The sequence below is a fragment of the Alnus glutinosa genome, chromosome 8 (genome assembly GCF_958979055.1).
Source record: "Alnus glutinosa chromosome 8, dhAlnGlut1.1, whole genome shotgun sequence".
Lineage (NCBI taxonomy): Eukaryota > Viridiplantae > Streptophyta > Magnoliopsida > Fagales > Betulaceae > Alnus > Alnus glutinosa.
In genome coordinates, this window is record NC_084893.1 from 18,640,492 (window position 1) to 18,663,189 (window position 22,698).

The 22,698-nt window shown below is 40.0% G+C and overlaps 1 protein-coding gene across 2 annotated transcripts in view; it reads right to left on the bottom strand.

The window, feature by feature from the left end:
* The window catches only part of LOC133874989 (uncharacterized), a 32,219-nt gene extending 17,171 nt beyond the window's left edge, over nucleotides 1-15,048 (bottom strand). Inside the window, exons 1-2 of one of the 2 annotated variants that reach the window (XM_062312950.1) lie at nucleotides 14,528-15,048; nucleotides 13,381-13,442 (exon numbers count right to left, since the gene is read on the bottom strand). In XM_062312950.1, coding sequence (XP_062168934.1) covers nucleotides 13,381-13,442; nucleotides 14,528-14,530 — 65 coding nt within the window. In that variant the 5' untranslated portion in view covers nucleotides 14,531-15,048. The remainder of the gene's footprint in view (nucleotides 1-13,380; nucleotides 13,443-14,527) is intronic. The other variant, XM_062312949.1, reaches the window with a different exon arrangement.
* Between the last annotated feature and the right edge of the window lie 7,650 nt (nucleotides 15,049-22,698).

Consider the following 22,698-nt stretch of genomic DNA (forward strand, 5'->3'; position numbering starts at 1 on the left):
TTCCTTTACATGCAAATGCTTCGAGTAGCTAGTATTGCCAGCATGAAGACTGTTGAAAGCAAAATGAAGCTCCTCCCCGAAACGCTTCCACCCTTCGCCTTCACCAACTTTCCCTTTAGGCACCAAGACAAAACCTTTCCTTCTTCTACCCTCATATTCTTCTATGATCAGAAAGAAACCATGCCTATTGGAGCATTACTGCGCAAGAATCTGCGGAAAGCCTGAAACGGATTGGTTCCAGAACACTCTATGGATGAAAGGTTACCAGATCATGAAAAAACTTAAAGTAACCATGCAGCCTCATCTTTGTCTATAAGAATGGACCTCGTCACTCCTTTGCGTTTTTCATGGATCCTAATGCCTGTGAAACCACCCACAACCGACAAAGCAAACTCCTTTGACTCAACCAACCACTAGCTCGAAGAACTCACCATCGAGAAAGTCCTATATTATAATGCTTACCACCATAAGCAGTTTGACAGCAATACGCATGAAATGAATCCAATTCCCAATTTTTGGCCTCTAAAACCTCCCATTGCATCTTTTGAACATCATCTTTGCTAAGTTTTTCAACTCTCAGTTTTCGGAGGCTTTCTTCCAAAACTGAAGAATGAGTGTCCCTAAACCAAATAAAAGAGTGGCATACTTGTGAACTCCTGATTGTTAGACCACGTAAAGGTCCCCCCTTCAAGGGGGAGGTCCATAAGACTCTGCTCCGAAATAAAATCAAAAAACTCCGGCACAACGGGACTAAAATGAACATTACCACTCATCTAACGTGCACCCAAACATATCATGTTTGGACTCCACTGAGAGAGAGAGAGAGAGAGAGAGAGAGAGGTCATCAATCTTTTTTGCCCCCTTTTGGTAGGCAAGCTTTTACTACTGGTTTTCGTCCTTTTCCCAATCTTTGTAGGCCTTTCTCAGGTTGCTCAGAAAGCCACTGGAGGTTTGTCGATGGGTTTCTACCGATGTTGGTAGGCACTCCTTCGTTCTAGTGGTTCTAGTCTGTTGTCTCCCATCTCTGGTTGTTCTTGGTGGGGTCTATTCGGCTGAGATCCCCTATTCCGGGGACAATGTGAGCGACGTGTGGAGGTGCATCAGGAGCATCCTCCTCGAAGGTGGTCGCGGGGGGTGGTGGTTTCTGTGAGAGGGTATGGAGTGGCGTTTCTTTGTCAATGCGAAATTCTTTCTCTTCTTGGTGGAGGAAGATGTGGTGGTACGGTTGGAAGAGAGAAGGAAGGTTTTTGCCAGTGTGGTGTTGCACATGGAAGACCCAAAGACACTACACTAGCAAAAACCTTCCATGTGCAGTTTGGTTGGTTGCAACGATGGAGGTGGCGTTGAGCAACACTGGGATGAAGGATTTCGTCAAATCCTTCTGGGAGGTTCAGCAAGTCTTGATCGTTCGCAGAGGTGAGAACAAGGTCGGCTGTTTCTTGGAACCGGCGGTGTAAGGGGGGTCGGCAAGGGCTTATCTTATTGCTGAAGGGTCGTGACGGGAAAGGTTGAGCTCTATTTGCAGGGGAGTTAGTAAGGTGGTGGCTTTTCTTGAAGCCATGGTTGCTCCCTCTCTTTCTTCTTCTTCTTCTGTCTTTCCTGAGTCAGGGGAGAAGTTTGGTTCGAAGTTTCCTTCGTACGCGGCGACAGTGCGAGTGGAGGCTTCTACAGCTATGCATCTTGGTCCACTAGGTATTGAGTAGGCTTTTGATGGAGATCTGTGGGGTAACTTTTTTGAATCTCAGTTGGGGTCCAATCCATAAGGGATGGAGGAGCGTGCTATTGGAGTTTCAAGGTCTGGTGAGAAGCTCTCTGATCTAGGTTTGTAGCGCATTTGTTTTGATGTTGAATTTGAAGGAGTTGGATGTAGCGTGGAAAAGGAGAAGAAGCTTTCTCCTTTTTGGGCGAGAAGGGCGAAGGCTGAAGTGGAGCGGGCTGTGTAGCGGTTTCTTGCAAGGCTTTTGGAGTTGGGCTTTTCATGTGGTGGGCTCTCCCGTAAACGTAGGCCCTCCATTGGCAAGCATTCAGGGTGCTCTTTTCAACTTAAGCCCAAGACCAGGTTTCTCTTTTTAAGCCCAACAAACCATTTTCTGAGGTGGTTTTGACTGGTCAAGGTTTGATGGGTCCAGAGCCCCAGCCCAGTGCTAGCAATTTGCTTGTGTTGCAGACCAAGACTCGGTGTGTTCCTCTGGAGACGGTTTTGAGTCAAGCAATTCCTTCCCGGTCTTGGAAGGATGTTAGTGGCTCGGCATCTTCTAAGGCGGCTGAGTTGGGTAATAGACTTCGTTTCTCTCTCCCTGTGATGTCGAAGTCCGGGACACCTATTTACCCGTCAGAATCCAAGAAGCTGTTGAGGTATTCTCAGAAGCTGAAAGGTGCAAAGATGAATGAGAACTTGATCGTCAAGGCTGTGGCAGCGATCAACGTCCCTCCTTCATCTCTAGGTCCTCGCTCTTCTCTGGCACCTGCATCTTTTCTTGATGAGGTCTGTAAGCCTCTTTCTCAGCGTGGCTTCCTTCTCCCAAGCGGTGTGGTCATTCCTTCGAATGAAATGGTTGGGTCTTCTCTCCCATTGTCCCAGTATGTGGGTGAGAAGATGTTGGTGCCCTGTCAAGGCTTGTGGTCTCTCCAGTGTTTGGGTGCCCTCCTTTGTTGTCGTCTTCCTCAGAGGTGAGTGAACCTTCGAGGGGAGCTGATTTTGAAGGGGTTAGTGATTTATGTTTTCAAACACTGGGGGTCTCCCACGAAGGAAATGTGAAGGGCTTTTGGGACTTAATGTCTAAAATTGATGAAGAACAACTTCAAGAATTTTCAATCTCCACTCTTAAGTTTAAAGGAAGTAGAGAGATGAAGAACTTAAGAGTGCTCGATTAATTATGATGTTAGGGTTTTGGTTCTAGCTGGGAAAAGGCAAGAGAGCCCTTGTTGTGATGTATTGTTCTCTGGGTTTTGTGGGCTGGTTCCTATTATGGTGCTTAGGTTTCCTCCTGTTTTTAGGTTTTGCGGGTTCTATTTTGGTGTCCTTTTTGTGTACTTTATGTATGCTTAGGAGTGCCTTAACGGTTTTTATAAAATTCTGTGCTTAGTTATTAAAAAAATAAAAAAATAAAAACGGTGTCGTTTAAGTCTCCCCCAATGCATCACAGCAAGTTCCACCAACTTATCAAACCAACCAATTCCTCCCATAACAGACTCTCCAGCCCTCTCACACATACATCACCTATCAATCGCAATAACAGTCAAGGAGAATGGGGAAATGATCTGAGCACAATCTATGCATCATTTTTTGAAATAAATCATAAAACTTAGCTTCCCAATCCATGGAAACAAGAAACCTATAGAGCCTTGACCAAAAAGGGAAGTCCAGATTGTTAAACCACGTAAAAGTCCCACTACAAGGGGGAGATCCATAAGACATTGCTCCGAAATTAAATCAGAAAACTCCAACATAGAAGGACAAAAATGAACATTACTCGATCTTTCACTAGGAAAGAGATGACGTTTAAGTCTCTCCCAATACACCACAGCAAGTTCCACCAACTGATCAAACCGCCAATTCCTCCTATAAATACCTTCAATCACAATCAAAATTTGGCCCACAAACCCCTTGCAAAAGCCCAAGAGAAACCATCCTCGACATTTCTAAAGGATCAGGCAATCGTAAACTCCCCCCACACTCTTTGATCTTCTCCCCTACCCTCCTATCCCACATAAGTAGAATTCTACCGAAGGCCCTTCTAGAAGCTGAGTAGCACCAATCCACATGTTGACACCCACACACACAGCGCACTAGACTTTTGGAGATAAGCTCCAATTTAGATTTCTGCAAACAAATTATATGTGCCTTCCACTGTATAAGTAAATTTTTTACTCTAAGGTGCTTATCCCTATCATTTAACCCTCTCTCACATTCCATGATATCAACTTGTGCTTCATAAATAACCACTTGCAACCCTCTCCTTGACTCTATCACGGCTAACGCTGCCGTTGCTTACATCATAATTAATGGAACGAGATAACCTTCTTAATTCTCTATTACTTTTCTTACCCAAACTCGAGCAAGAGGCTTACCCCTGAACAGAGTGACTTGCTTTAATGGCCGTAAACAAGGCCAAAAGCTCATCTTTAAAAGCCTTGCACAAAAGCCCCACGAAATGACGGATTTCTTTCACTGTCTGCAACACCCAACTCGAAAGCATTGACCCTACTTTATTTTGTTTAGCCAATGTCAAAACAGATCTCAACGGAGTGGGTTCCTCCTCAGATAACCTATTCGGATCTAGACTAGGCAGGGTTACCCAAAGCATCACTCCTTACCCACACCCCCCACACCACACCCAATCAACACAACAAATATAGAGCCTTCTTCCATCTCCTTACTAACAGTACCCCTACAATACCTCTGAGGGAGGGAGAAGAAGAATTGGAGAGAAGGTTTGGCAATTGAACCCGCTTACCCCGCTTAGCAACAAGCCCACTCCCAAAAGAACAAGCCCGTCGGAATGGAAAAGGCAGACCTCTTGACAAACCAGTTCTACCAACGGTGGCACAATTCGACAAAGATAGTCTAGGAGGTAAAGAACCCAACTATGCCATCACACCGGCGGATTCTGACAAGGGGAGGAGGGCCAAAAGCTGCAAACAATTCGTTGGCGGCTCCGCCATGGAAGGTAGAGCTTCTGCAACCTGCACTTCATGCGCCACTATCGTCTCTGTCTTCTCTCTGGCAATAGCTGAGGAAGGAAAAATAGTACTTTTACATGGTTGAATAACCGGGATCCTCCCTCTTGGTATAGAATTGAAAAAATTCTTGTCTCTCTTAATTGGGAAGTTCAGTTTCGTGAATTGTCGTAGAAGAGACAACCAAGAATTTGCTTGGATCATTTCCCTATTCTTTTGGATTGCGGAGGCTTTTACAAAGGTAGAAGGCATTTCAAATTCGAGAATATGTGGTTAAAATCAAAGGGTTTTGTGGATAGGGTGAAACAATGGTGGACATCTTACTGCTTTCAGGGCTCCCCAAGTTTTGTTTTGGCTTGCAAAATTAAGGCAATGAAAGCTGATTTACGAGTTTAGAATGAGGAGGTTTTTGGCAATGTAGAGAGACAGGAAATATATATATATATATATATATAAAACACTTTTTGTATGAATTACGAGTTCTTGATCATTTGGAAGAAAAGAGAGCTTTGTATGATGAGGAGAATTTAAGGAAGGATAAAGTTGTTAGTGATTTAAAGATGACTACTCTTTTGGAGGAGGTGAGTTGGAAGCAGAAATCGAGAGTGTTGTGGTTAAGAAAGGGTGGCAAGTGCACAAAGTTTTTCTATCAAGTGGCCAACTCAAATAGAAGAAATAACTCCATTGAATCTTTGTTGATTAATGGTACAATGTCTTCCAATCTTACCAAGATCAAAGAACACATTGTGTAGTTCTATAATAGTTTGTTTACCGAATAGTTCAGTTGGTGGGCTAACTTGAATGACCTTTCTTTTGACTCCATTTGTGAGGTTGAGGCCATTTGGTTGGAGAGAGCATTTGAGGAAGAAAAGGTCTTTGAGGTGGTGAAAATTATGAACAATAAGGCCCTAGGCCCTAACACTTTAACTATGGCGTTCTTCTAAGCTTATTGGGATGTTCTTATTGGGATGTTCTTAAAAAATATATAATGAATATTTTCCATGATTTTCATGCTAGAGGCAAGTTTGAAAGAAGTATTAATGCTACTATCATAGCTCTTATTCCAAAGATCGGGGGGTATTGATATGAAGGATTTTTGCTGTGACCTCCCACATCGCCTGGGTATGGGAATGAGGATGTGCTTATATGTATCTTTGGGCACTTCTTGACACAACGTGTTTTAAAGCCGTAATGGCCATGAACCTATCAGAACTCCGCAGTTAAGTGTGCTTTTGCGAAAGTAGTACCGAGATGAGTGATCTCCTGGGAAGTCTGGATCGGAGGAGCCAAAACAGGACAATGTTGTGTCGTTGGAAGTGGGTCGTTAAAACTGGTATCAGGGTCATTGCCCAGCCTGAGATGGGGGGGAGCGTGCACAAGCCCATGGGGGTCGCTAGCGGGCACTCGTTGGAAGGCCAAGAATTGGGGAATCCCACGAGGGTCACCAACAAGGACGCTGGGTTCCAAGAGGGGGTGATTGTGATGTCCTACATCGCCTAGGTATGGGAATGGGGATATACTTATATGTATATGTGCACCCTTCTTGACACAATGCGTTTTAAAGCCGTGATGGCCATTGAACCTATCAGAATTTCTCAATTAAGCGTACTTCTACGAGAGTAGTACCGATATGGGTGACCTCTTAAGAAGTCTGGTTCAAATGAGCCAAAGGCAGACAATATTATGTCATTGGGGATGGGTCGTCGAACCTATTATCCTAGTGGGGGGAGTTTACAAAATTGTTGTCGAAGTTCTAGCAAACAGGTTGAAAATGGTTATGCATAAGATTTTATTCAATCCTCATAATGCTTTCATGAGGGGTAGGCAAATTCTAAATTTCATTCGTATAGCTAATGAATGCCTTGATAGTAGGATCAAATCTAGGGAGCTAGGCGTGCTTTGCAAATTGGATATTGAAAAGGCATATGGTCATGTTAATTGAGATTTTTTGCTGTATATGCTAAGAAGGTGCAGTTTTGGAGAGAAATGGCTTACTTGTATAGCGCATTGTATTTCTTTGGCGCATTTTTCTATTTGAATGAACAGTACTCCGACGAGAAATTTTAGTAGTTCTCATGGCCTGAGATAGGGAGACCATTTGTTTCCTTTATTGTTTGTCACCTTTGTTACCTATTTTGCTTGTTCTTATGCTTCGAAGTTGTCTCAAGTTTGAGAATTAATATGGTTGAACCAAAATTGGTCCATGTTGCCCACGTCACCATTGCTGATGGTCTAGCTAGTATTCTGGGCTGCAGGGTCTTTTCTTTGCCTATTAAGTATTTAGGTCTTCCGTTGGGAGATTCTTTTAAAGTCAAATCTATTTGAGATGGCATTATTGAGAAAATCGAGCATCATTTGGTTGGCTAAAAGAGGATGGTACTTGTCTAAGTGCAAGAGTGAAAGAACATAGAAATTATGGAAGCTGAAACCTTGCTCTTTACCGAGCATGCATTGATCATATATAGAGTTTCATTACAGAGTTTAAGTTAAACACTAACTCTAGTCTAGCAACCGGTTTCTACCTCTAAATACATTCAAACTATAACACTTGAAATCTTTATCTAACTATGATACTATTGCATTAGGACTCTATAACATGTCTCGGCTTTTGGATAGAAGTAGAGGACTTCTTAGTAGAGTCCTGGTTGGACACCTCCACAGATTGAGCCGCACAAGACTCCTGCTGGGACTTTGAGTCTTGTGCGAGAGGTGTTCTAATACCCTCCCGCAAGTTCAACGGGGGAGATCGCACGTTGAGCTTGCAACAAAGTTGTTGAAACTTGGCCGAAACAAGGGGTTTTGTAAGGACATCGGCAAGCTGATCTGAGCTAGGAACAAACCGAACCACCAAGGACTTATCAGCAACGCGATCTCGGACAAAGTGGAAATCAATTTCCACATGCTTGGTACGAGCATAGAATACCGGATTAACGGACATGTAGGTGGCACCAATATTATCACACCAAAGAGTTGGGGGAGAGGAGGTCCGAACACCAAGTTCTTGAAGGAGTGCCTGGATCCATAAGAGTTCAGCTGTGGTGTTTGCAACAGCCTTATACTGTGGTTCTATAGATGACCGAGAGATAGTGGGTTGTTTGCGTGAGCTCCAAGATACCAAGTTTGAACCAAGAAAAACACAATATGCACCAATGGAGTGACGATCGTCTAGACATCCAGCCCAATCAGCATCCGAGTAAGCTTGAAGAACATTGGAAGATGAGCGATGAAGAAGGAGCCCATGAGACAGTATATACTGCAAGTATCTGAGAATTCTTTTAACGGCCTGCCAATGTGGTTTAAGTGGTCGATGCATGAATTGGCACACGCGGTTTACAGCAAAGCTTAAGTCTAGTCTTGTGAGAGATAGATATTGTAGGGAGCCGACTGTACTGCGATAGAGAGACGGATCTTCCATTGGATCCCCTGAAAAGGCAGAGAGGACGGACGAGGAAGCCATTGGAGAAGTAATAGGCTTTGCTTCATGCATGTTTGTCTTCTTTAAAAGATCCATAATATAGCGCCGTTGAGAGAGAAGAAGACCTGAGTTCAGTTTGAGAACTTCAACACCAAGAAAATAATGTAAATCACCCAAATCTTTAACAGCAAAGTCAGCATTAAGGAGGTGAAGTAAATCCGGGATGGCAGCTGGATCCAAAGCTGTGATGATGATGTCATCAACGTAAATAAGCAGAAATACGGTGACTGACTGTGTTTTGTAAAGAAAAAGTGACAAGTCGGCCTTGGACCCGACAAAACCAAGTTGGATGAGCTTGTTACTTAACCTGGAAAACCAGGCTCTAGGCGCCTGTTTGAGGCCATATATAGCCTTGTGAAGCTTGCACACATGATGAGGAAAGTTAGGATTGGTAAATCCCGATGGCTGAACCATATGAACATCCTCGGACAAAAGACCATGAAGAAAAGCATTATGTATATCAATCTATTTCATTGACCATCCAGCGGAATATGCAAGGGAAAGCACTGTTCGGATCATAGTGGGCTTAACAACTGGACTATAAGTTTCTCCATAGTCCACACCTGCTTGTTGATGGAATCCTTTGGCTACCAGCCGAGCTTTGTGTCTCTCAATGGAACCATCAGCTTTTCTTTTCAGTTTGAACACCCATTTGCATCCTACTGGATTTTGGGAGTCGTGTGGAGGTACAAGTGACCATGTCTAGTTATGGAGAAGAGCATTAAACTCAAGTTGCATTGCATTTCTCCATTCTGGAATACTCTCAGCATTTGAGAAACAGGTCAGTTCCTGAGTGGCTGAGGCATGCTGTGTTAATAAACCCCGAGGAGCAGGATATCGGACAGTGCCATCTGTGAGCTGTCTTTGCTGAACGATATTGTTCATAGACCTGGTATGCATGGGATGTATTCGGGCAGGAGGAGTTTCCTCATAGGAACTGGAACAAGAGCCGTGTGGTTCTGCAGAATTGGAAGATGAAGGTGGTGGTGTAGGAGGTTGTGGTGAAGATGGAGTGGGTGGAGGTAAAAGAATAGGAGGGAAAATAGGAGCCTGAACAGGAGTGGAATTAGGAGGAGTTGCAGAACCTTGAGAAGCATAAGGAAATCGGGATTCATGGAAGATGACATCCCGAGAGATGTACACTCGGCCAGATTCTATGTGAAGGCATTTATAGCCTTTGTGATGTTGACTGTACCCAAGAAAAACGCATTCTTTGGAGCGTTGGGAGAATTTATGAGTGTTGTAAGGCCTGAGATTTGGAAAACACGCGCACCCAAATACTTTAAGAAACTTGTAATCAGGAACTTGATGAAATACTTTTTATAAAATTCTCTTCTTACTTATCAAAAAAAAAAAAAAAATCAAAGGGGGACTGATTATTGAGCAATGGAGTTGGCATTCGGTTGATGAGATAACAGGAGGTAAGGCAAGCATCTTCCCAGAATTTTTGAGGGAGAGAACTCTCGGCCAGTAGGGCTAGAGTGGTGTCAATTAAGTGTCTATGCTTGCGTTCGGCACACCCTTGCTGTTGGTGTGTATGAGGGCAAGAAAGACGATGTGTGATGCCTTGAGATTGAAAATAAGAGTGAAGATTACGATATTCACCCCCCCAGTCCGATTGCACACTAATTGTTTTTGTGTTTAAGAGCCGTTCAACCATAACTTGGAACTTAAGGAAGACAGACATGACATCTGATTTGGCTTGTAGAGCAAAAACCCAAGTAAAACGACTAAAGGCATCAATGAATGACACAGAAAACCGACTTCTGTTTATTGATAATGTTGGAGAAGGTCCTCATACATCGGAGTAAATTAATTGTAAAGGACTACAAATTGAAGCACTAGAAGAACTAAATGGCTGCTGATGACCCTTGGCTTGTGCACATGCAGAGCAAGGGGAGAAAGCTTTACTTGAAGAAACTGGAAGGTTGAACTGAGAAAGAACATGCTGAACTGTGCAAAAGGCAGGATGACCCAAGCGCTTGTGCCATGAAGCTGTAGAAGTGCATTCACCGACAAAGGCTTGTTTTATTGATGAAGAACTGGTTGACGGATGAAGGTGATAGAGACCATCTTTAGTTTGCCCTTGGTGGAGGATGGCCCTGGTTTGAATGTCCTTAATCAAGAAATAAGATGAGTGAAATTCAAAAAAGACAGAGTTGTCAAAGACAAATTTCTGAACTGAAATAAGATTTTTAGAGATGGATGGAACACGAAGGAGTTGGTTAAGGATAAATTTACGCCGAGAAAAGATGAATGATGCAGAACCAACATGAGAAATAGGCAAACCTATTCCATCCCCTACTCGGATCTGATCCTGGCCGTGATATTCCTCATGAGATAAGTTGAGGTGTTGTAGCTCGTTAGTGACATGATGTTAAGCACCGGTGTCCGGATACCAAACATCCTCTGCCGGTAGGGCTGGTGTTGAGTAGTAGGCCTGTGGAGAAGGGGGAGGTTGCTGATCTGGAATAGACTCCTGTCGATGGTAGCAACGAAAGGCAGTATGGCCGATTTTCCCACAAATTTGGCAGGTAGGACGGGAACCGGTAGTAGCATCAGGAGAAAAATAGGAGCCACGGCCACGATTGTTGGGAAAATAGCCACGACCACGGTTGAAGGGTCGTCCTCCACGGCTACGGTAGCCCTTGCCTCGAGGTGGGAAGGAGCGATTTGTAAAATTTGCAGCAGCCGGAGGAAGATCAAGGGCAGAGGTCTGCTGGTCCAGGCGCATCTCGTGAGCCAGTAGATGACCATAAAGTTCATCTATGGATAAGGGATCAACCCTGGTGGTGACAGAGGTCACAAACGGGTCATATTCGGAGCCAAGACCCTTGAGGAGAAAAGAGACGCTCTCAAAGTCATTGAGAGGTTGTCCGGCGGCAGCGAGAGTGTCACTAAGAGTCTTGATGGTTTGGAAGTATTCTGTAATGGAGTTGCCACCTTTCTTTACTGTGGCAAGTTGAAAATATATTTGCATGACTCTAGCACGGGCTTGAGATGCAAACATGGAAAGCAAAGTGGACCAGAGAGCTGCCGAGGAGACGCTGCCAACTGCATGAGCCACGTAGGGTTCGGTTAATGTGGATATAAGGATGCTGAGTATCATCTGATCACGCTGGTTCCACGCAAGAAATTCTGGGTTGACAATTGTGGCAGGCGCTCTAGCATCAGTTGAAGGATTCGGAATCGTTTGAGGTGGAGGCTGAGATGGGCTGTCAAGAAAGCCGTAGGCGTCCTGTCCTTTGATGTAGGCGAGAGTCTGTGTTTTCCATGCCATAAAGTTTCCTTTGGAGAGTTTGATATGAAGATTCGGATTCATGTTGGGTATGGTAAAGACAACCGGTTGTGGTTGGGGAGGTGGGAGATGAGGTTGAGTGGCTATGGAAGCCACCGAACTGGCAGAAGCACTGGATTCGGAATCAGAATGAGCCATAGCTCAAGACGTGTGTCTTTGAGATGGCTCTGATACCATGAAAGAACATAGAAATTATGGAAGCTGAAACCTTGCTCTTTACCGAGCATTCATTGATCATATATAGAGTTTCATTACAGAGTTTAAGTTAAACACTAACTCTAGTCTAGCAACCAGTTTCTACCTCTAAATACATTCAAACTATAACACTTGAAATCTTTATCTAGCTATGATACTATTGCATTAGGACTCTATAACATGTCTCGGCTTTTGGATAGAAGTAGAGGACTTCTTAGTAGAGTCCCGGTTGGACACCTCCACAGATTGAGCCGCACAAGACTCCTGCTGGGACTTTGAGTCTTGTGCGAGAGGTGTTCTAATAAAGAGGATTACCTTGATTAAAAGCACCTTATCTAATTCACCTACTTATTTTCATGTCTCCTTTTTCCCTCCCTGCAGGTGTTGCCAATCACACAAAGAAGTTCCAATGAGATTTCTTGTGGGGTGGTATAGGTGGAGTTCAAAGTTCATCTAGTAAGCTGCTCTAAGGTTTGTTCTCTGATCTTGGATAGGTTTGAGGGTCCGAAATTTACATTTTTTCAATTGAGCACTCTTGGGGAAGTGATTATACGCTATGTGCATGAAAGAGAGGCTTTGTGGAGGGTGGTAGTGAATACTAAATATGGCAGCCGATGCGCTGGGTGTTATTCTAATGATGTTCATGAGTCGTATGGAGTCGGCCTATGAAAAAATATCAAAAGGGGCTGAGGGTGTTTTCTAGTCATACTAGATTTGAGGTGGGGACGACTCCAAGATTAGATTTTTGCAAAACATGTTGTGCGGGGATTAGTCTTAAGTTAGGTTTCCTGAAGCTATTCGATATTGCTCGTTCTAAGGATGCTTTCGTTGCAAATCATTTAGAGTTTTCTAGATAATCTAATCAGTGGAATGTTAATTTTATCATAACGGCGCATGACTATTATACTCCTTCAGATTGAGACAAGGCAGAGAAAAGAAGCTTTGTTGGGCCTTTCCAAGAGATGGTTGTTCGATTTTAGATCATTCTACAATGTCATATCTCCACTTGATAGCACTATTTTACCTTGGAAGACTATTTGGCGAATTAAGGTTCCCTTCAAAGTGGCATTCTTTACTTAGTCAGCCGCTTTAGGGAAGATCCTCACTATGGATAACTTAAGGAAGCGGCGTATCATAGTGGTAGATTAGTTTTGTTTGTGCAAGAAGTGTAAAGAGTCCGTTGATCATCTTTTACTCCATTGTGAGGTTTCTAGTGCCTAATGAGATTCTATTTTCAGTCTTTTTGGGTTAGACTGGGTTATGCCTAGACAAGTGGTAGACCTCATTGCCTGTTGGAGGGGTTAGTTTGGTAGTCTTCATAATGCGGCTTTTTTTCTTTAATACCCTTTTGCCACTGGACGTTTGCCTATGATTACTTTCATATTTCTAGCTTATGATTTTCTTGCTCCTTTTCTTTTTCTGGTTAGGTTTTTTTCTTGTATACTTCATGTGTACTTAGGTTGCGCCATTGCATTTTTTAATGAAATTTCAATTACTTATCCAAAAAATATTATTAATTTAGTTTCCTCTCAGCAAATTTCAAATTAGCAAAGCAATAAACTAATGACTAACAGGCATTTTCGTTTTTTATTTTTTTCCTGAATTTCAAAACATGATAATGTGATTAGTGCATCAACAGGGTGCCCATTATTTCATCACCCAACAATTTCTCGTTTATGCAAAGAAATATAAAACTCAGCAGCAGTAAAATTGAATATTATTATCAGCTTACCTTGCGCCAGTGATTGTCATAAACTGCTGGAGTTTGTCACGGTGGCCTCTACCCAATTTGTGCTGTCAAAAAAGAAAAAATCCATAGCACGCATCCATACATTATGACACTAATAATCACATAAAGATCCCACAAGAAAAAATCAACATAGATTGGAGTGCTACTTAAATGGAACAACTAAAAACAAACTCACACAGGTTCTATGCATACATAGAGTGTGCCAACTTCACTGGGTATGAAATTGAAGGTGAATGAAATATAAAGCAATATAAAGACTATGAGTACATCTATATAATGACTATGCATACATCTATATAATGACTATGCATACATCTACGAATGTGGTTGAGCAAGTGTGATAATTAAATTATTATTTTTTTTAACAATTCCATCCCAATCATATCTACCTCTTTAATATATTTTTTACTTATCAAAAAAAAAAAATTGAGGGTTATTTGTGGAAACTCAAAAGATCATACCAATATAAAGAATCCTCTTTCTAATAATATAGATAAGCACAAGCACATACACGTACTTAAACAGCTCATAGACCACCCATGCATGCACGCTCGCAGAAACACACACAGAGATACTGGATACAAGCATGCTACTGCTAAAGAGAACCATATTGAAAAATTTCAAACTGTAGTTTTGTTACACAGAATTACCACCAAAAAGTATCTCCTAGTTTAATAACCAATTGCGCCTAAACTAGTATATCATTAAGAAAAAAAAATTGAATATAATCAATCTGAGATAAAATAGGACTCTGCACCAGCAAAAACTGAAATTTTCAACTAATTAAGCCACAAAATTACAAGACCCAACAGGTGAAAGTTTCATCAAACTATAGTTTTTGTCTTTTTCTTTCCCTCAGTAGTCACAGCAAGCAAACAGAGGCTGCCGCAGGAGAATCAAACCAAAATAAGCGAAGCTACAATCCCTAAACCAAAAAACTTGCACAGCAAAGTAGGGCAAAGAAGTAGTAGAATTCACAAAACCAGGCACGTCTCAATTGAAAATTTGACACAAAGAAAAAACATATGACAAAACATACAAGAATCCCATAAAACCAAAACTCTCAAAAACTCGGATCACCAACTCAAAATTAAAAACTAAAAAAATAAATAAAAAATGAAGCACTAACCATTTTTTAGGTGTTTCGGATGAAACCCCAGTTCTGGTAGACGAAGGGAGAGGTTTCCCGTGCGAGAAAGCAGTGGAGAGAGAAACGGGTCTTAGTTTGTCTTGTGCTTTTTTGTTCACTGAAGTAATGTAAAAGTAATGAACGGTCTAGATTATATTTTACAAATTCTAAGCAAAACGACAAGGTCTAGGGGTAAGAAAACGTTGAAGCAGTTCACGCCGTCACTCAAAACACCTCCCTCCTCCTCATTCAGAGAGCTATATGAAATTACGATGGTTATGAGATCACTCAACCGCTCGCTCTGCTCCAGATCTTATCACGTCGTCGCCGTTAGCCATATCCCAGAACTGAAGCTTTAGAGAGAAGAAAGAAACCAGAAATTCAAAGAGAAGAAGAAGTGAGCTCTCTCTCTCTCTCTCTCTCGCTTGTGAGGCTGTGAGTCGATGAGAGAGACTTGAGAAAGATGGAAAAATGAGGCCTTCAGCGTGGAATGGAAGCTTCACGTCAATGCTCAGCAGTCTGCCGCCCTCGGTCTTTGTAAGGAAAAACAGAGAAATTTTAAGAAGAACGCCAGAAGTGTTTTTGAGTGACGGCGTGAATTGCTTCGACGTCAGTAGGTGTCGTTTGGCTTAAAAATTATTTTTACAGAACATCTCCTCTTATTTATTTTACAGCAAATAAGTCGGATCTTTCGGTAGGACCCAGAGAGAGAAAGAGACGGCAAATAAGTTTGAGAAATACCACCGGTGATAAATTTTTTATAAATAAAGTCTTTATTAAGATGATGTAGGGCTTATTTATTAGTATTTGTAATATTTCTTTTTATTAATTATTTTTATCATCTTCAATGAATAAGCTTCGCATCAGTTAGTAATGCTCCATTTGTAAAAGTTTAAATACATGTAACATTTCTCAATAAGTTTTGCGATTATATTATTTTCAAGTGTTTATTGCTAAGTGCATATTCTTTGATATTACAAATGAAAATTATCACTAAATTTAAAACTAATTTGAGATTCATTTAAAATTTCATGGTGATTTTCAGTGTCACGTAAAAAAATATATATTTGCAGGTGCATGTAAGAACACTAGCAGCAGTTTCCTTTAAACGTTTCTTCGATTTAGGAACTTAAACCACTTTTTGTTTTCTTATTTAAATGCACTCAACAATAACTTTTATTATCATTTTCATGTACCATTTAAATATTCTTTAAATTAAATGGTAGAGGAAAAAGAGAGGAAAGATAATCATTTACATATTATTTCAAATAAATACCAGAAGAATGAGAGAGGAAATAGAAAATTTTTTATATTAAAATAATGTTAAGGAAACCATTTTGCTTCCTTAGATTTAGGGTACAAATTTTGATTTCCTTAGTTTATGAAACAACAAATGAATTTGATTTAAATGATTTCCTAAGAATTTTTCCTAAATTTAGAAAAATTGTTGCTAGTGCTCTAACATTTTTCTATGGGCACGAGCGATCGCATGGGGGTTTAGGAAAATGCCTATCATTTTAGTGCTTATGAGCTTAGGCTACTGAAGAAAAAAAAAAAAAAAAAAAATTAATAATAATAATAATAATAAAAAATTATAGGAAACAACGTAAATTATGTTTAGTAAAGTGTTGGAGAAATTATCATTTCCAAAGCTAAGTGGGCCCACAACCGAGCCTCGGGCCCATTTGATCCAACCAACCCGGTAAGACCCGCTCGGTCATCAGGGTCTCGAATATCCATTGCAAAATCTTATGAATGTCCTTGGTCACAGGAACCGGGAATAAGAACACCCAAACAATCCCGGAACATCATCGTCTCGAGAATGGTAGAAGGACATACCAAAGGCCCATATCCATTTAATCTCGGGAATGACTTTCTCGGGATCGCCACGAGGCAATATGGATGAAACATGTTGAAATGTTTCATCCAGAAATTACAGCCGGGATTTATGGAATAAGGTCTTATCCCAGAATACTTAACAAGGCGCAGAATGACTCTATTTCGGGTTTCCAGGGATAGGCCCTTATCCCATAAAATATGGAATACGATACCTGATACTTATATGAAATCAGCTGACATGAAGTATCCTACTCGAACTGGACTCTTGGGGAAGATAAGTTTGATCTCATACAATCTAGAGATGAGACTCCAAATTGAATTGTATCAGAACACTCAAATTATCTCATAATTGTGTGCCTATAAATTGGTTAGTACCCAATTACGAAATTAATTCTAATCTCTTCAACTTTACCCTGCTCTCGTTACTCCCTGAAATTGTCTACCAGAACCTGACTCAGGCATCGGAGTGGGATTAGTCGGCACCCCTAACAAGTTGTTTACTATTCTGCAGATCTTGGAAAAAGCGAATCAAAAGGCGACACGTCAACAAACCGAAAACTATACCAACATTAAGTGTTTGTGGTTTTTTATTTTTGAGTTGAAAAGGTATTTTAATGTGATATAAAGAAAAAAATATATATATATTTTTAAAATAGAAAACAGGAAAAAAAGAAAAAAGAAAAAGAGTGTGTTAACAAACGGAATCGATTTCTTCTCTTTTCTGAGCATTTATTTATTTGTTTGTTCTTACATTTGTTTCAAAGTAAAATATTTTAAAAATCGTTATCTTTTTTTTTTTTTTTTTTAACATGTTAGACAACCATTCTCTAGAAATAGATTTGTATCATTTCTCTATTTTTTTTATTTATTATTATTTGGTTAAAACCTTAAAAATAATGTCAAACATATTCTTCAATGTTTAATTAGTACAAAAATATGTAATGACAATAACAAATATCATATTGAGAAGTGATTCAAAATCATCCAAAATCTACATATGCTGCTAAAAACCATTGCCAACAATTTAAAATGAAAAACCTACATTTTTTACAAGTAGTATTTTTGTTCTCAGCAAAAATAAAGCATAAAAATTGAAAAAATCCAAACCAGCCAAAGACTTGTGAGGTGAGTTACAAAAAGAAGAGGGGGCAAGATTTAAATAAGGATGTACAAGTGGAGTGGTTATTTAACCGCTAATAACTCTTAACCATATTACCACATAACCGCTTTGGTAGGCGGTTGGCAAAACCATATAACTACCTAGGGCAGTGCGATCAGTCGGTCAATGGTTTTAAAGGGTAGGCGAAGGCGGAGACAATAATAGCTGCTAATCACATACCCTTTTTTTAATATATATATATATATATATATATATATATATATATATATATATATATATATATATATATATTATATACCAAAAGGACATCATTTTGGTATAGGGTATAACGTTATATCCTATTATCCTATTCTCTTTCTTTCTCTTCCCTTAGGTCTCTCCTCTTAATTCTCGCGCGGCACCCCAGTAGCTCTCAGCCTCTCATTTACAGCTCTCACGCCGAACATTTAGTGGGTATAATGCTCTACAACACAGCCAGCGAGAGAGAGGATCATATGTTGGGAATTAATTTGCAAAAACATATTTGCACAACGAAAAATAAAATTCTTAAACCAAGTTCAAACTTTATGAAGAACAATGCTATTTTAAAGTCTTCATAAAAACTATGATCATTTTCAAAAGAGGTTGAAATTAGCTAGCATTTCCACTCCCCTATAAATAGATTGGCACACAGAACAGCCATTCATATAATCATCTTAAAATATCCTACACAATTTCCTTTTGACATCCTAAGAAGCCATTCCTATAATGTTAAAACTTGTATTCCTTCTCATAATTCTTGCAATCCTTACAAGCATGACCTTGGGCCGCATTTTCCATGAGAAAAGCATTGACATTTTGCCACTCAACATGGTTAACAACAATCAAAGTGACAGGGTATTCTGCATGCTCAAGGAAAAATTATGCTTCAATGTCTCTTTTAGCTTTAACAAAAACAAAAGTCCCCTACATGAATGATGAAAATATCACCAGTTCTGTTATCAACCAGCTCATCTGGCAAGAAGAAAGTAAGCTCAGTTGGCTAGAATAAAGTATTTTTTTTTCCTTTCAAATCAAATCTTTAATTAGGAGAAAAATGGGGAGTATCCTTATCTTCGTAATAGTGTAATCTCTTGATTTAGATAGTATCTTGCCTTCAAAACTATGTAGAAAATTAGGGCTATTTTCCCTAATTACCTTTACAGCTTGTAAGGAGTTTTCTAGAAAAACCTTAGAATTATTGAATAAGAGCACCGTACAATTTATTCAACATATTTCATCTTGTATGAATTTTAGGAGGCTTTGGCTCCCTTGAAGTATCCGATTGACTTTTCTATTTGATTTTTCCATCACCATTGAAAGATATATCAAGGGATATCCAACTATTAATGGGTGTATGTGTGATTGATTTGTGCTATGGTTAGTGAAACTTATGTCAAGCTTTGGAGCCTTCATACAAGGTAATAGCTCTCTTTCTCTATGTTAAGTTAAACACTTGGGCTCCCATGATTTTGTGATGTCTGGACAAAATGAATCATTTTTTATATCACAGATTATGATCATGGATTACTAAGTGTATGTCATAATTAGAGTACCCACTTCATAGGAAACATTTAATCAATCCTACAAAGAGAGGAATTTAAAAAATGTTAGTAGCACATTATTTAGCCTACCTTGCATCAATTGCAACAAATCAAATCCTACCTAATATGTGAAGGGAGAAAAAGGAAAACAAAAGCATAGATGAGAAATGGGATCTAGGATAATCTATGATCTTGGATCCATTTGATGCTATGTTTTTAAAGAATAATGTAAGTATTAAGTAAATTAAAAAGAAAATGAAAGCATATGATATTTGGGGTCAATCTATTGTGTATATATGATATGTGGGATTAAGGATTCTTATTATTAATTTAGTCACTTGTGATGGGTTTAAATCCTTGATAGATTTGATTTATTTATTTTTAAAATGCCTAACTTTCTCTCCCCACCTTAGTAATAGTTAACTTTAGAATTCTTATATTCTAATTCAAATGTATAGAGCACTATGCTTAAAGTTTAAAGGCATTTCACTTCTTTATAAATGCAAATGTCTCATTTTAACGACATTGGAACCAACTTTAAAAAAAGAAAAGATTGTATAGATAAAATTTGGAGATTTTACCTTTACTTATAATTTGGAAAGTAGATACCAATATTTTTTAATTTTGAGAAAATCCTCTAGATTTTTTGGTAGATTTTTTCTCATGTTAAGACTCTCATCCACAAAGTACGATTAGATTAGTTAAGGTATTTTGTAACACCCTGGCCTAAAACTAGGGAGAAGATATCAATAATTTGGACACTAGAGGTAGTGAGGATCAAGTTTGAGTTAAGCGGATGGAAGATTGGACCTGAAACATCTCAAGGACCCCAGGATCGATCTCAAGGTCCCAAAAACCCTACGGATTAGTCCCATCTTTTAGGACATAATTCTCGGCTCAACTTCATGTGATTTTTAGGGCTCTTGAACGATGGTGTATCTTATAAATACCCCTTTTTAACATAACCCTAGGCTTCATTTTGTTTTCCTAAGCCTTTTGTACGTTTTAAGAGTGCGAAGCGGAAAGAAGAACAAAAAAGGCAACATATAGTAGTTCCAAAGGTTGCGTTGGGATTTTCAAAGCCCCGGAAGGTGAGAAGATCATTCCTTATTCTCTTGTGTTGTGTGAGTAATTTCTTGTAACGTCCCAATAAAATTAACTAATTTCTTGTAACGTCCCAATGGAAGACTTTCACTTAAAGGAATAAAGATAGCATTCTAAAATCCACAATCACAAGAATAACTAGAGTAACCTTAAAACATCATCATAACATAGATAACAACAACTGAAGCTTCCAAAATACAGTCGAAAGACCAGTCATCAAAATAATAGGTACAAATCCAAAACCAAAGGTCTAAGAGTCACCAACAAAGGTCAAAGCCTACACTTAACAAAATACAACATAAAGATGATATCTATCATATCATGGAGGGATTCACTAATCCACACCACATCCGCGCTAGCCAAATGGGATCTAACTCCTCAAAGATGATCTTGAGCACTCCCTCCAACAGGATCAAATGCTACTCTGAACCTATCATCACAAAAACTATCTATAATATAATACATGTTTCATATGTAGAAAAGATACAAGTGTAAGTTCACGACTTAGTGAGTAATAATACGCATGGTTCACAGGTTATCATTTGGTGAACTCAGTTTAAGTTCAAATCACATGCAGGAGAATATTATTTCATTGCACAAAATGATAGTATATGTAATATAGCTATAATGTATCTATGTTTATAATAAGAGTATCATATCATAGTTCAATTCCATATAGTCTACCATGATATTAACCCATTCTCAGAAGGAAATGACATTGTCCCGAGGGACCTGTAATATAACACCAGTACCCCGAATATATACGCATACCGTCATATACTAGCAGCCCGACCGAGTCTGTTACGGACTTTCGTAACGGGGGATGAATGGTGTATAATTTGGATGGAAAAGTGCGTGGGATAGTAGGGTATTCGAGGTACCCTGGGTCTCCTAAAGTTAGGATTATTCGAGAAATCCTAAAAACCTCCTAATCAACTACAAGAGCTTAATTATAATAATTTTCTTCTTGATTCCATTTCATCCTTCAATACCCCTATTAATAAGGTTACAAAGTTAGAATTACGGGACGATAATTAAATAAATATTACAAACTTTAAATAATAAATATTAATTCTAAAGGGAGACAAATCCCTTATTTTCCTATTGGAGATATTGCTTTATGAGCAATACTCTTTATTTGCCTAATAATAATAATAATCTACGACTCTTGCCTTATTTAAAAACCTAACCTAATTATTCTATTAAAGAAGGCGTAAATATAATTTCAATAATGCCTTTGTCACATACTCTAAGTACGTAACACTCCTATCCTCTTCAAATGGACCTTGTCCCAAGGTCCTAAATAGATGATTCCCATAGCTGCCGATGTGGTCCACATGGGGGGTAGCACTGGAAAAAAAAAAGTGTATAAAGATTTTCCATATTCAGCCAGTGCCGCATGGGTCATTATTTTCCCCCAAATCATGGCTTCCTTATTTTTCTCATCCACAATCTTCCATTTAGGGGCAAATGGATTGGACATAATATTTCCTTCTACGACAAGCCCTGATTTCATGCTGCCTCTCGAGCCACAAGCATTCCTCCCTCCTCCAGCGAAAATCTCGGATATTGCCATAACTCTTTTCAATTTTTTTCCAGCAGCAAATTCTAGTTTCACTTCTCCTGCAACAGAAAATCTGAAAATCTCGGACGACCCCATCTTCATTCCTCTTCTGCCAGTCAAGCCGGAACGGGCGCCTCTGTCCACCTCTCTCAAAGGAAACTCCCTGTTTTGGATGGCAAGGTCTGGGCTGCCATTCTTCATGCCAGAATCTCCGTCCTTTGATTCATCATCGTCTGGGGGCGTCTGGGTGGCCACCGGTGATGGGAAAAATAGCCCGGTGAAGAAGCTCACTCCGTCGGACCTCCCTCCATCATTCCAGCTTCTAGGTCTTGCCGTTGGCCAGGGAACAATGATCTGAGCCACGGCCCGGTTTGCTCCTCGAGCCTCTTCCTCACTAAACGCCAAATTTTTGACACCTTGAAGCCCCAGACGTTGTCTCGCCGCCCCTGCCTCTTCTTCTTCCGTCCTCTTTTGCCCAAGCCCAGGTCTTTCTTCCCACGGCCTGACCCATTCACGCCGAACTTAGACACTGCAAGGGGCTTTCTTCTCGCCAGGAAATGTCTTGTTTTGAACCTTGCACATTTCCTTCTTCTGGACCAATTAGTGTGAAAGAGGTAGGGTCTCAACGGTGGGGGTGATTTTCTTGGTTTGGGTCTTTTGTTTTGTGGCTGACAGTGGGCGGTCTTGATGTGTTGAGAACGTTGGGTTGAACAAATCGTGAAGAGGGTGGCTGGGCTTTGAGGTTTCGAGGGTGGGTACTGTGAGTGATGGAATGGTTAGGTGATGGGTGAACATGGTTGGAATTTTTGGAGGTGTTGGTGGGGCTGTGGGTTTAGGCAGTGGTTCTACTGATGGGTTGATTTTTGGTGGGGATGTGGTTTTTCTGGAAGATTTTTTTGGCAAGATGGATCTTTGGCTGGGTGCCCAAATCTAATTTGTATTAGTTTAACAAAACTATTCCAATCCTTAAGATTTGTAAAGA